Source organism: Anneissia japonica, unplaced genomic scaffold (genome assembly GCF_011630105.1).
Source record: "Anneissia japonica isolate Jap-2015-1 unplaced genomic scaffold, ASM1163010v1 scaffold287923_len1623670_cov205, whole genome shotgun sequence".
Lineage (NCBI taxonomy): Eukaryota > Metazoa > Echinodermata > Crinoidea > Comatulida > Comatulidae > Anneissia > Anneissia japonica.
In genome coordinates, this window is record NW_022721637.1 from 1,204,123 (window position 1) to 1,219,274 (window position 15,152).

General features: G+C 33.3%; 2 protein-coding genes across 3 annotated transcripts in view; one reads left to right on the forward strand and one right to left on the reverse strand.

Moving 5' to 3' along the window:
* The window catches only part of LOC117111661 (acetyl-coenzyme A synthetase 2-like, mitochondrial), a gene marked incomplete at its 5' end in the record, with an annotated part of 35,028 nt that extends 26,849 nt beyond the window's left edge, over positions 1–8,179 (reverse strand). The window contains 9 exon segments of the mRNA XM_033254633.1: positions 591–700; positions 1,372–1,464; positions 2,071–2,208; positions 2,316–2,463; positions 2,739–2,891; positions 3,020–3,195; positions 5,821–5,873; positions 7,767–7,913; positions 8,083–8,179. Coding sequence (XP_033110524.1) covers positions 591–700; positions 1,372–1,464; positions 2,071–2,208; positions 2,316–2,463; positions 2,739–2,891; positions 3,020–3,195; positions 5,821–5,873; positions 7,767–7,913; positions 8,083–8,179 — 1,115 coding nt within the window.
* Positions 8,180–8,309: 130 nt separating this feature from the next.
* LOC117111666 (zinc finger protein 90-like) lies at positions 8,310–13,811 on the forward strand. Of its 2 annotated transcripts, none has more exons than XM_033254641.1 (4): positions 8,310–8,516; positions 9,888–10,126; positions 10,414–10,602; positions 12,408–13,811. In XM_033254641.1, the coding sequence occupies exons 3-4, from the start codon at positions 10,592–10,594 to the stop codon at positions 13,060–13,062; spliced, it is 666 nt and encodes a 221-aa protein (XP_033110532.1). In that variant the 5' UTR covers positions 8,310–8,516; positions 9,888–10,126; positions 10,414–10,591; the 3' UTR covers positions 13,063–13,811. The 2 variants fall into 2 exon arrangements, with proteins under 2 accessions (XP_033110532.1, XP_033110533.1); XM_033254642.1 differs by having other exon boundaries at positions 10,528–10,602.
* The last annotated feature ends 1,341 nt before the right edge of the window (positions 13,812–15,152 follow it).

A 15,152-nucleotide genomic window follows, 5' to 3' on the forward strand; every position in this document is an offset into this window, starting at 1 on the left:
TGATGGCAGCTGTGGAACAGCCAACCTATCTTTACATGATGGCAGCTGTGGAACAGCCAACCTATCTTTACATGATGGCAGCTGTGGAACAGCCAACCTATCATTACATTATGGCAGCTGTGGAACAGCCAACCTATCTTTACATGATGGCAGCTGTGGAACAGCCAACCTATCTTTACATGATGGCAGCTGTGGAGCAGCCAACCTATCTTTACATGATGGCAGCTGTGGAACAGCCAACCTATCTTTACATGATGGCAGCTGTGGAACAGCCAACCTATCTTTACATGATGGCAGCTGTGGAACAGCCAACCTATCATTACATGATGGCAGCTGTGGAACAGCCAACCTATCTTTACATGATGGCAGCTGTGGAACAGCCAACCTATCTTTACATGATGGCAGCTGTGGAACAGCCAACCTATCTTTACATGATGGCAGCTGTGGAACAGCCAACCTATTTTTACATGATGGCAGCTGTGGAACAGCCAACCTATCTTTACATGATGGCAGCTGTGGAACAGCCAACCTATCTTTACACTGCTGTTTTGGTTATAATCATTGAAATAAACACCATCAATAAAATCTACCTTTTCATCCATGAGTACAGGATCAATACCAAAGAATGGTCGCATGGGTCCGGTATAAATTTCAGCCCCAGGGTCAGATGGCCTTGGTGTGATGCAAATACCTCCGGTCTCTGGTAAAGATAATATATTCATAATAAATGTGATTGACCATTAACAATTGCCTCTTCTTGCATTAGCTTAATGATTTTTTTTTCCATAATTCAAGGACATTGTTGATTAATGGCATTCACAGCAACAACAATTTTGAATGGGATATAATTAATACAAATAATATAACAAACTGATATTGAAAATGGGCATGACAAATAACATGGTATCCTCATTATCATCAATGATGATGCTAATGATGACGATGAGGAAGTTAATGTTGATGATAATGATGATAGTGATGGTGATGATAAGGATAATAATGATGATAATAATGATGACAATGATGAAGGATGACAGAGATGGCGATGAAGATTTAATTTCATACAATAATACCATTACAGACAGAAAAAAAGAATATTGAGGAAGAAAATAATGCACATAATAAAATGTTTACTGGGAGGGTGACTGGATTGATAAAAGCAAAACTTAATATCTATTTTTTTTCAAATAGTGATTAAAGTGTTTGTCTTTTGTGGTAATGAAGATCCTGTCATAATATGACAGAATGTATATGAGCACATTGTGTCAATCTACAAAAGCTATTGTTTATATAGGTAATATGGCATGACTGTAAGAGAAAATAAACTATGATTTTAGGAGAAAGGAAGAATGAGTTACTTAATTATCTCACCTGTCTGCCACCATGTATCCACCAGTGAACACCTGCCGTCACCAACAACATCATTGTACCATTCCCACGCTTCACGGTTCAATGGTTCTCCAACTGGGAAAATACACATTAATATATAAATAGTATATTTACCTGAATGTAAAGATTTTGTAAAGGTTGGTATGCTAATAATAAAAATTGGTCATAAATTCACAGATTCAAAGGTAGAACATATTTATTTTACAACAAAGGAAATTCTAAGTACATAGAATATATTGCCATAACAACATAAAAATATATGTACATTTTGAAAACATCATAGGTAATAGAATAAAAATTGGGTTGCTACAGTATGAAGTGTTTTGTATTGCTGAGAAAAGTAGTGAAATTGCATGAATTGTTGTTAGCAAAAAAAAAAACCCACATGTACTACCATTAATTTCCAAAATTATTTGGCATAAAAAGAGTGGAAATAAGGAACACTTAAAACCAGAACACAATAAAAAAAAAATGAAAATGGTACAATTAGGTTATTGCAAAAACATAAAAAAAAAAACACATTAACTGTTGTAATTTCAAATTGATTTTGTTGCTTTTTGTGTGAGGGCCCCTTTAATTAAGTCAGCATTGCTGTTATGGTCACCCTAGTTGAATAATGTTGAATAAATAAATTAAATTTGAGCTATATAAAATAATGAACTACTGTATATATATTCTTACCACATCCTAAAGTCCTTAAAGAAGAGCGGTCATATTTAGTGACATAGTCGTTGCCAGATTTGATTAAAAGTCTTAACGCAGTTGGTGCAACATATATCTGATTTAGCTTCAAGCGCTCAACCATCTCCCAATAACGTCCTAGTAAGAACACACAAAATTATTTAAATGGAGACTAATATTAGTTATGTTAAATCCTCATATCTTTTGCATTACGCCACTATTACTATTATACAATTGGACAGTACCTGGGTCAGGATAGGTTGGTACACTCTCAAATAGAAGTGTCGTAGCACCATTGGCTAGAGGCCCATATACTACATAGCTATGCCCTGTGATCCATCCAATGTCAGCAACGCAGGCGTAAACATCTCCAGGCTGGTAATCAAAGATAGTCTATGAAAATACAATACAATAGATCAGGTTTGTAGGTATTAAATACAAACAGATATGTATTTTATACATACACATGAAAACATGTTATGTACTGTTATGTTTGTCTTGTGAAAGAGATTATCACATGTGAGTAGAACAGTAATATTCTTGGCCCATGATCTTAAATAAATAATATAATAAAAATAAAATACACTACAGTACTATAATTTTATAAAATCCACTTAAATTTGAAGTGATAGTATACATGCCACCACAAAAAAAAAATCACAGTTTACCTGATGTGTTAAAGATGTGTAAAGTAGATATCCAGCCTGTGTGTGTGCTAAACCCTTGGGGGCGCCTGTTGAGCCAGATGTATATAACATAAACAAAAGATCTTCACTGGACATCACCTTAGGAGTACATTCTGTTGACTCAGATGCCATTGCCTGATATAAAATTTTTTCCAAATATAAATATTTTTTTTTCATTTTTAAATATAAAAAAAAAAATAGGAGAAAGAAATTGTCTTCATTTTTACTGTTTAAAATAAAAATCTGGATCTGTAAGTGCTTACCTCTTCTAGGGGGATATCATGCTTATTCATTGGAACATCAGCACCAGTCCGTTTGCTAACAAACACCCTCTTCACAGACGGGCACTTCCTTAAAGCTTCGTCTACTGTTCGTTTAAGTTCAATGGTCTTACCTCCCCTCACCCCTTGGTCAGTTGTAATAACCGTCTCAGCACCAGCTATGAAAAAAAAAAAGAATATTTAAATACAGATCTCCCACCAAGTTGATATGTATATAAAATTGGAAGAGGGAGAACATGCTGCAGTTTTCTATTCAGTTTGTTCATTTAATCCTATCACCAAAAGAGTTTTGGTTGTCATGGTGATTTGATCAACCACTAGGATTATTAAAGCATGAAGGAAAGAAACTTTCTTTCCTCCATAATTAAAGCAAGTTCCATTAATAAGACAAACATCTAAATCTAAATAAATGATAACAATGCCCAAGGCAGTACAGAAGGAACTAAAACTTTACTATAAACCTAAAAGCTTTCAGAAAAGAAACACCATGCTCATTTACTGTGAGGCTCATAGAAGGCCTATTCAATACTCATACATGTAGGTGTTCAAGTTAGGGGGTATCAAATGTAGGTGCTCAAGTTAGGGGGTATCAAATGTAGGTGCTCAAGTTAGGGGGTATCAAACAAAACAAATTAAGATTGTAAGCAAGACCAAAAAATACCCCAAAGAAACTACAAAAGTAGCAGACAACATGTGAGAGCTCTTTCAAACAAAAGAATGTACATTTTTTTTCCCAACCTGCAACAAATTATTCTGGATTACACCACTCTTCTCAGAGATTTCATAAGTTGTTTACACACTTAGTGAATTGGGGCGTTGCTACAATTAGAGCGATCAATTGAAAAGATTGAGCCTCCACCAACAATAAACAAAGCATTGTGGTAAAGTGAGCTCATGAAATTCAGTTGTTTCAAGATGAATTAAGTTTGTGCTATTGTATTGTATTGTAGATGCTGCCTACGCTAGATTAATCAGCCATATGAGAACATGTATTGAATTGAAATTATATGACTTATTATCACCTTATGATTGAATAAGGTAATAAGAGATAAACAACATACAATAGTAGTATTAGTGAAAAGTACTAGCTGAGATTTCTCAAGGGACTAATAGAAGGCTTGCAGGAGGGGTATGGTAATATGTCTTTGAGTGGACTTCTGGATCATAAGTGACTAAATAAAATGGGACAATTAGCATAGTACAGTACCTGGTTGGCTAAAATATTAATAAATACATACAACAGTTCTTTTCAGAACTACCTACGTGGTGTACCGCAAGCTTCAACATATATACTATTACTTTGCCATGCAAACCTTCAAACAATAAATACATAAGCTCACAACAACTATCCGGCAAGCTTCATAATAACAAGCATTTTGAATAAAAATAAATATAATTAAATATAAATTGTAATGTATTAATTTCAGTTAAACTTTGAATGGCACAGTTTCGTATCTATATAATAAAAGTATATAAAGCTATACACATTTTTATAAGGCTTAAGTAATATCAATGAAATAGACTATTCAATATAGTGTAATCCTCAAATACTTTTAATCTTTAAATTGTCACTGGCCTTGGTTTACCTATGGAGGAAATATATAGGTTGAGGTTGGCAATTTCTAGGATTTTTAATTTATGATACTTTTTAACAAACAAGGCCTTTATTGGAAAGCTGGCCCATTTGGCTTTATCATGCAAGTTTAAAAGGGACCAGAGTGTGAATGCTAACCTTAAAATATTTTATTTGTCAATTACATGCCAACCTACTTGTAACATGAGATAAAATAACTTTAAAGTTTTGAAATATAAATTGTTTCCAAATAAAACTATTTTGACAAGGTACTATGACAACCCAATACTGAGTACTTACTTTATGAATCATTGTCACATATTGAAGTTGTCAAGATCACATTTCAAGTAATCATAATAATAGTTCTGTGACCTATTTTTTTATTTTCAAATGAAACTATATTATATGTTATTTCAGCTTAATAAACCATAAAAAATAGCAGGTACAAAAACAGATTCATACAAACAAGAAAACTGTGCTTCTATGGCTCTAATAGCATTTTCATTCAGGCATTCTGTCTGTGGAGGCAAAATATGCATTATTCAATGACAATGTCCAAAAATTCCCACAACTACTAAGTTAGAAGTTGAAGTTATTTTAAAGTATCACAAAAATTATCAACTTATTCAATTTATGTTTAACCTTGAACTGAGACTACAGTAAATTGAGAACATTTTCCACAGTGCTTCTCACCAACATATACAATTGTATAAGTTGGTGAACAATTGTTCACCAGGTCAGAAGCATTGTAACCATTTCAATAAGAGTACAGTCACAGAGAGTGAACATTCTGTTTGTATAGACTCTTAGAAATTAACTAACAAAATCAGAACAAAAAAGCATCAGCAGAAAACTGCTAACAACCGATTCATACAAGAAAAAATGTAACACATGACATGAGATAAAGGTTACACAATCTCTTCAAGGTATTTATACTGACATGCCATCTTCTTCACACTAGCAAACACAAACTGGTCTTGTGCCAAACTAGCTTACTACACAAAGGCTTCTGCAAATGGATGTCTTGTTGTGTAGCAGGAAATCAACTTGTCCCTCCCCAGTACCAATGTGAAATTTTACCGATAGATATGCAGACAGTGAAAATATAGGTGATAAATAGCAAAACAGAAAATAGCATGGCACCTAATATTAATAATAATAACAATAATAATCAATTAAAAATAATTATAGTATTAATTTTTTTACTCACCATCTCTTATTCGACTCCCCAGGGCTTCAGCACTAAATCCAGCAAATACAACACTGAAAATTGAAAATTTGATATTGCTACCTCAAAATATTATTTATTACATACTGCAGAATATATATCGTCGTACTAAAATTACTTATTTTTCATTGGACTCAGTGGACTACTGTATACTGGTTGTGAATTGGACAGCACACAGGCAGAAAATTCCCATAACTTTGTGAAGGATGTCAGCAACAGATTCAAAGGGGGGAGGGGGAGGGGCAGCCTTCCCAGGTCCCCAACTTTTTCATAATTTAAAAAAAAATGGAGAAAAAAAGAAAAATTATATTCAAATTTTAAAGTCTCAGAGTGCCATTTCCAGTAATCTTGAGGTTCCATAATCATAATTTGTTTTACTACAGCCTCAAGCATGGTGGGGCTGAGATAGTGGTATACTGTAGACCCTCCACCTGTGAAAGTGCCTCCCTGGCCCCTTTTATTTAAAATTCTTAGATCCACCACTAAATGTACTGCGTTCTTTAATTTCCTGAGTTTTTTCGCACAGAGGACCAATGGCTTAGATGCCACATCAGAAAAATATAATGCACTTTTAATGTAACTTGAATTTCAGCTCCCAGCTGTAACACAAGGAGAGAGAACCAAGGACTTTATACCTTGATTTGACCAGCAACCAAAAGGAAGGATTTGCACTGTTTATCACACACATGGTACACTGAACTGAGCCACTAAGCTACTCAAGATCAGACAAAACGACATTCAGGGCTCACTTTGCTCTAAGTCCTTAATCTCAAAATTCAGAATCATATTAAATCCCACACAATGGCAGGGCTTAACAAACACTTTAAAATATTTCATTTAATATTAATAATAATCCTTTTAACATTGACCCTGCTAACCACAACTTATTTTCTGTCTGTTATGCCTTTTTTATGATTTAATTATGTTGTAATTTGTGCCGATTGTAATTTAAGCAGATAATGCCTCAAGGTAGCACATGAAGCAAATCAGTTATTGAAATGAATCAAAATAACCAACACTTTTATATCTCAAATACCTTTTAAATTAAATTTGCTCATTTATTGATTTTTACTCATTTTTCTATTTTTCAATATTTATCTTTCGATTTTTTATCTTTCTAAAGAATTTTATATTGTATGTATTGTGTCTTTCTTGTAAAGGGCCTCTACTCGACAGTGATTGATTTTACTTTTGGAGTGTCCTGTCTCTGTTTTTTGTACTTTTGTGATTGTTCCTTGCCGTTTCTATTTATGTACATTCTAATTGTTTGAGACAAATAAATGAAATGAAACCCACTAAAATATCTTACATAAAAAGCATGTGTCATAACATAAGCTGGACTAGGCAATCCAGTGGTCTAAATTCAATTCCAATATTTATCAAGAGTTAATTCAGTGCTATGAATTTCTACACACAAATTTACTATACCCCCTTGCAAGTTACTCTTGGGTGGATTGAGATACAGTACACATAAAGTGCAACCCTTGATCTTTTGATTGGAAACTAAGTCCTGAATACATTATGCAACATGCTTTTAAAGTACAGTATATTTTATTGGGTGTTGGTTATTGAGAATCAGTTCAAAAAATTATTTAAAATATGTAAAGTTAGTCAGCAAAAATTTGCTGACTTACACATTTTTATTTAAAAAAACATCGTCTGCCAGCAGGGTTCAAGAATCTAAATTAGGTAATAATTACTATAGTAAATACAGTAACTTACTTAAAGTGAATCCGTCCTATGATTTACATTGTCAACTTCTTCTCTATTTAAAATCTGATGAAATTATTTCATTTAAAGAATTGCAAAATATTGAACAACTAATCAACTAATAGCAAATTTATAGACTGATTGATCAACCAATTGGTAACAGATTGATTGATTTATTTATTGGTTTACTGATTGATTTATTGAAATGTCCCATATACCTATGTATAGCACCTATTCTAGCGCAGGCCAACATCGCTGCCACTGCATGGGGTGAAACTGGCATGTAAATGGTCACACGGTCACCCTTCTTCACACCATTGGTCCTGAGAGTGTTGGCCAGCTGGTTGGTCATTTTGTATAATTCTCTTTAAAAAAAGCAGAAATTAAAATAAATAGGTTAAATCCTTGGGAAAATCTAGGACGACTTTTAAATTAAACTTATCGTTAATACAATTCAAATTTCTTTTTAATAGTAAAGAAAAATTATAATTAATTGTGTTAAAACCTCAATGAGACATAAGTAAAATGTTTTACTTGTAAGAAACTAGTTCTTGTTGGCCTGGTTCGTCTTTCTCCCATATGAGGGCGGTCTTCTCTGGATTCACATCTTTATGCCGATCGATACAATTTACTAATTAAAGACAAAAATAATTCCGATAATTACAGGATGTCTTATAATAATTGGTTTGTGAAAGCGGTTTGGGGCAGTGGGAATGGTTTGGTTTCCCAACCTCAAGGTCGGGTTTCAATCCTTAGCTGTGCATATCACTTTTGTCCCTGAACAAGACACTTTATCTACACTGATTTAGTTTACCAAGCCTTATCAATGGGTACCAGCAAGTTGCTAGGAGTAACCTGCGGTGGACCAGCGTCCTGCCCAGGGGGGTATCACACTCTCATCCGCTTCACGCTACAGAAACTGGGGATAAGCTCCACTCTTACTGTATGAGACCTACTGTAGTGACACGGTAAGAATTTACTTTTACTTATAATTGCAACATAAAAAAGCAGTAATTGATAATAACAATAATATTTAATAATAATAATAATAATAATAATAATAATAATAATAATAATAATAATAATAATAATAATATAATTAACAATTTTGATAGAATTATTATACAGACTTACTTATACAGTTTTTGATTGGACTCTACAAATTGAAAAATAAACCACAAATTCAAATAAATTATCAAATGAGCAGAAAGTATACCTAAAGCAGACATCCATACATAAATGAAAAGCAATTTATTAATTAATGAAAAAAGTGAAAAATAAATAAACATACAAGGAAATAAGTTCTTAAAATTAAGTAATGTGATTACTCATGTACTAATTGAATAAATTTTGTTTTAAACAATTTACCAACTACAGTACTAACTTGCTATAGATTTTTACACCCATCACATAGGTGTGTCACAAAAATTTAAAAAGTGACAGCAGCCAAGAAAAAATATACAAGGAGATAAACTCTTAAAATTAAGTATTGTGATTAGTCGAGTACTAATCGAACAAATTTTGTTTTATAAACAATTTACCAACTACTAACTTGCTATAGATTTTCACACCCATCACGTAGGTGTATCACAAAATGTACGGCTTTCACACTTCTTTTATTTGGCCGACCTTCATTCAACTGTATGACGCCAGCAAGTTTTTGTTTGCAGTAAAACAACTTACCACACCCCCACTGGAATCAGTGAAACCAATTGTCCGGAAGTCTGTGATATTGAGGTTTTCATGAGGGCAACCCACACTTGGCTAGACATTAGCCCTGATAAAATATTGTGAAACCCCAATAATTTGAACCATAAATCTAGACTTTATCTTATTAGGTTGTTTTTAAATTCCACAGCAAAACCCATTATGCGCTAGAATAACTCATTTAAATTTCTACATCCTTTTTGTAATGTATACCATAGGTCTGTGACGATTTTTTTACTTGCATTTAAAATATTTTAATCTGCAAAGGTAAAGCGATCATTTTATTTTATTTGGATTAGATTCCTACTTTGAATTTACGTTGATTTTTTATTCAATGCGGTTTTGTAACGTCTTGCTTCAAGTACTCTCTGAAAGTTTTAAAACAATGGTACAATATTTTTTTTAACAAACTGATTCCAAATGATTGTGATGTATATGTTATTACCTATATGACACCCAATTCTATGACAGTTATACTTTCTTTTTATGCATTAAATCATACACTAGGCTACACATTAAAGAAACACATATTACAAAATTAGTAATTTCCATTATAAAATTATTAGAAGGGTATGAGTTAGCAAATTACAGGGAGTGTTCATGCAGTCATTGACAAACCAGAAATTTACTAGATTTCATTAATACAGTCCAAAAAAGAGAAAGATTTAAAATGAAGTTGAGTCAAGTGCCGATTACATAATCAAAGGAAGCCAAGTTGGAATTTTACACTTTGTGCTTTCTGCAACATCCATAAAATTTAGAGTGGACAGATGTGTAGTGGAGGACGTGCAAGAGTGGAGTGCATATGAAGTTTCGATTAATTTGAAGGTTTCTCGTACACCAGATTAGAGAACTTTGCAGTTGATGTGAGGTACAGTATTATATTATATATATAGAGTAAAACTGATGTAATACTGCCAATAAAGTTTCTCAGAAAGGTAATCTAATATTTACCAATATGTTAGTTTATGTTTACAGAGTCATGTTTAACAGTAAGTTATGTTTCTATTAATACCAGTTTAATTCATTTCTGATAGGAAATTTTAAGTAATTTATATTTCTTTTAAATGCATTTTTATATAGTTTTATACAATTAAAATATACAATAGTGTTTTGAATTGAAATGTTAAATGAATTGTTAATATTAATGCAATTTAGCATTGAAATAATATTCAATCCAATATCCAATCAACAAATGGAAGAGTCCATCAACCAAAACTGTCCAATCAGACAATAGCTATGAGTGAGCCAAATTCCTTTATATCAATTCAGTTCCCGTCAACAAGGTATGAAATGAAAGTTGCCAATAAGCAACAGTGCTGGACTAATTAACAAAATGGATTTTAGGTAAGATAGTTTTTACTTGTTTAATGATCTTGATTTTTTAAGATAATTTTTGAGAATTCTTCAAACTTTACACACCAGTGCTGCCAAAAATATGACTTGAGTACTGTAACTCAACTACTGTACAACTATGCTGGAACACGCTTGACACAAACTTGTTCTACTACAGTGAAGCTTTGACAATGTACGGGATTATGAAAATACTTTTAAGCTTACAATATTTGTTACCAGATTCAATACAAAGAAAAAAGTACACAGTACTATACTTAAACACTTACCAGCATATTTGTTGGCAAAATTCTGTAAATTCACTCTTTTAAACAGTACAATGCATTGTTTTGTTAGCTTTCAAATATTTTGTTGGTTGGCACTTTTTGAAAACCAATCTACAGCACATGAAAATACTCTATTGATGCTCGAAAAAAACCTTCAGCAAAACATTGAAATAGACTAACCAAACATGAACCAATGCACAAAATAAACTACATGAATCAAGGGTTTAAAAAGGTAGTGAGTTTTAAGTGATTGTTTGAAAATATTTACATTGGAAATGCCTTTTTTGTATTAACTCAGTTGACAGTTTTTTTAGACTGCTTAGGTAAAACTTTACTACACTGTTCACATTCATTCACCATAACGTTTTATTTTTATTTTCTTCTCCACCTGGATGTTTCTGGCAAAACTATTTGTATTTGCTAAATAAGAAAAAAAAATTTTATTTTTATTTTTTTCCCGTCTTGCTTTGACGATCTTTGAAAATATAAGTTTGTGAAATAGAAAAAGTCTCACCTTTAGGTGAGACTTTTTATATACCTTGTTTAGCGAACCTGCCGACTGCAAATATTGATGATTTCAAATAAAAATAGATTTTATTTTTGGCAAATTATCACACTCGCTGCCATGAAAGAGTGGAAATTTCAGAAAAAAATACAATTTTTTCTTTATTTTTAAAACATCCTCTGCTGCCTTGAAATCTCCAAAGGTAAGATATGTATATTCCTTTTAATTATATAAATTTGAAGCATTTAACCATCCTAACATTCACCAATAAAATTTTATTTTCATTTTCTTCTCCGTCTGGATGATTTTGGCAAAAATGTTTGCTAAGTAAGAAAACAAAATTTTATTTTAATTTTTATTCCGCCCTCCTCCGATAATTTTTTTTAAACAATAAGTACGCGAAACAAGGAATAAAAAAAAGCCTCGCCTTACTGTATGTTCAGGACCCACAATTAAAGTTTGCTTACAGCGGGGTACCTTTTTCACATAATCCTTTTTCTTTTCCTATTTCCTTTCCTTTTCTTTTCCCCTTTTTCTCTTTCCCTCCCTCTCCCTTCTTTCTTTTCTCTTATTACCAGACCGGTACGACGGCTTGGTCAGCCCGGTAAAAACCGTCAGGGGGGGGGCAGTCTTCCCCCTTCCCCTTCCCCTTCCCCCGCCTGTTACGCCACTGTCTGTTAGAATCTTTTATATTTGTTTTTATGTATGCTTTATGAACATCTTGTTTTATGTTTTCTCGTGTATTGCTTTTACTTCGATTTTTAATAAAGTAGCCTGTACAAAATAAAAAAATTAATGGGGGATAAAGAAAAGTTACATTCAAATTTTGAGTCAGACAGTGCAATTTCCAGCCATCTACAAGTGCCATAGGCATAAACATGTTGTACCTTAGCCCCATGGTGGGGCTGATGTGGTATTTACCCCATCTGTAAAATTTCTGAACTAAGATATAGGCTTATCTGAATGACTATTGCATCCATTTCCTTTATTTCTCTCTGTTAACATCATAAGTCTTTTTCATATTTCAGAATCGAAATGACGAAACAGAACGCAGCAAAACAAAACTACGCTCATGCGATATTCGACAAGGACAACCAGGATCTTCATGTCAGCGAATGTTGGACTGCATTGGATGATATTGTCGATACTGAAACGTACAATAGCAGTTGCATATACACACCTAATTGTATATCGGACTATAATCAATTAGCTTTTGAGACTTGGCAAGGAGATTCGATGACGTTACAAGTTGATAATAACAACTTAGAAAGAAAAACGAAACAGAAAGGACAGTTTGTTAGTGCAAGTTCGTCCGCATCTGCAGTGAGTATGGAAACTATTGATGGCGCTCCTCAGAAAGTAAAGGAGGACAGTCCTTCAAATCTCCAAACTTTACATTGTAAAGTATGCGAAAGAGAGTTCTCGCAAAAAATCAGCCTGGCAAATCATGAACGTTCACATGGAACGAAGAACCGGCACATATGCGGATTTTGCGGTGAGCGTTTTAAGTATAAAATCAACCTTACACGTCACCAAAGAAAACACGCCCGAGAAATGCATATATGCCGCTATTGCCATGTGAAATTAAGCACTGATTATGCACTGGTTCAGCATGAAAAAGCCCATAGACTTGCTGCAAAGACGAAAAGCCAATTAGAATCTAGGAACAACCTAAAATTATAACAGCGCGCCGGTGATAAATCAAGTCCTAGTCAAGTCAAGTCAGACCACTGATTCGATTTTTAAAATTTCTATTTGCCATTATATACCGCCAGTGTCATTCATTCGTTCCAGAGAATGCTGGCTAAAGCCTAGCATATTATATAAGCAGTCATTTCTACCCAAAGTTAGCTATGACAAAACATAGGCCTATAAAAGGCGTGACAAAAATAACACTTGTATAAACACGTCTAAATTATAGCTACTGTAGCCAAAAGGGGTCGGCGCGAAATTTATCACTGTTCACACTTAGTTAGGCCTATATATTTTACATTTTTATAAATAGGCATATAATATATCTATTCATTTAAGCAAAGTACTGAAACTCACACATAATAAAAAAATTAAAGAACATAAAATGTAATACAAGTATAATTTAATTTAGAAATTAACTTGCCTTTAGAAAGTTCTAGTTTGCAAGAATGTGTACGTGTGTGCTTACGCGTCGTGAGTGAGCGTCGTTGGCAGATACCGGTGCATACCATAGATGTGTTATTATATTATTGTTTATTTATTTATAAGTGTAATATTTATGGGTATTTCTGTATTACTTAAGGTGTACTACCTGCTGAAGCCAAGTAGTGGTGAAACTTGTGATAATATACGAATAAAAAAGTTGTAGTATCGAAGAAGTATTGAAGTATTGATTTGATAAAGTACTTAAAACATTGTTATACTTTACAAAAAAATATACGGTTACCATTAGTCTTAAAGCGTTGTTACTTTGTTTATTTTTTGAGTATACGTTGATTAGATCATTTTGGTGTGAGTGGGATGCTTGTTACCATTATAATGATATAGTATGCTTGGAGTGTGTAATCACCTGAAAAATTGAACAATTATTATTCTATAACCATTAACGTTGATGCAGCGCCCTCTACCGGCCACCGTCAACTGTATTACGGTAGGCAATATTCTCAGTTGTCTTGACAAGCAAGTAAAACTTACACAGGTGTTGTAAAACAACCTTCCCCCTACGTATTTAGGTTTGGAAATTACATCGACATCTTCTGTGCATTGTAATAACCATCATAAAGCCATGTGTGGGTGTTCCATTTATAAGCATTATCCCAGCAAACACAAAACGTTCTCATAACGTTCGCGAACGTTGTGGTATAGCCGGTTTTCGACAAGGCGAATTTATTTGCGCGAATCGAAAGCGTCGGTTCATGCGCACGCACATTCACGTTTTTATCGGAGTTTTCGCTTCAGCGAAATCGGTAGTTCAAACTGTTTCTACTTTTTAAGAAGCGAAAAAAAAGCTCAACCAATTAGAGCTCAGGAAGCGAACGGACGCCTTGTGGAAAACCAGCTTAAAAGTATGTCACAACATAACGTTCACACAACGTTGTAAGAACGTTCAAACGTTATGACGTTGTAAAATTAGGTTATAAGTACGTACATATGGTTCTACAAAATAACGTTTCTATCACCAAACCTTAACGTTTTTATAACGTTCTTTTAACGTATTAATATTATTGTTAGCTAGGATGCTTCTGGGATTTCTCTTTTTCTTTGACTGCTTAAATTTTGTAACATTATCTTGGATTATTGTATGATTTATTATATCGATGCTCAAAGGAAATAAAAGAAATTGGCATTGTCATTGTCAGAGCCTATTACGGTGAAAAGGGTGAACTTAAATTTGTTTAACATAGGATCGGAAAACATTAATATTGAGAATTGAAATTAAATAGGTTGATTCATTTGGCATATTATATAATATAAATCAAGATAGCCGTTAACACTATTAAATTATATATATATAAATCATTAAAGAAAGGTAAATACAGTGTTCGAATAAAGGACATAATAATACATCGTGTAGCATAGCTCTCAACGAATGTAGTCCTGTAATAAATGAATAAAGAAATTGTGTAATAAAATGCCTCTGGCGGAACTCGAATCTGCGACCTCTCGCTGTCAAGGCGAGCGTCATAACCATTAGACCACGGAGGCTTCATGGTTGAACAGATTCAAATACCACCAGATACACTCCATTATACAATAGGTACGGCTAGAAACAAATAGTTGCATATAATATAAATCAAGAT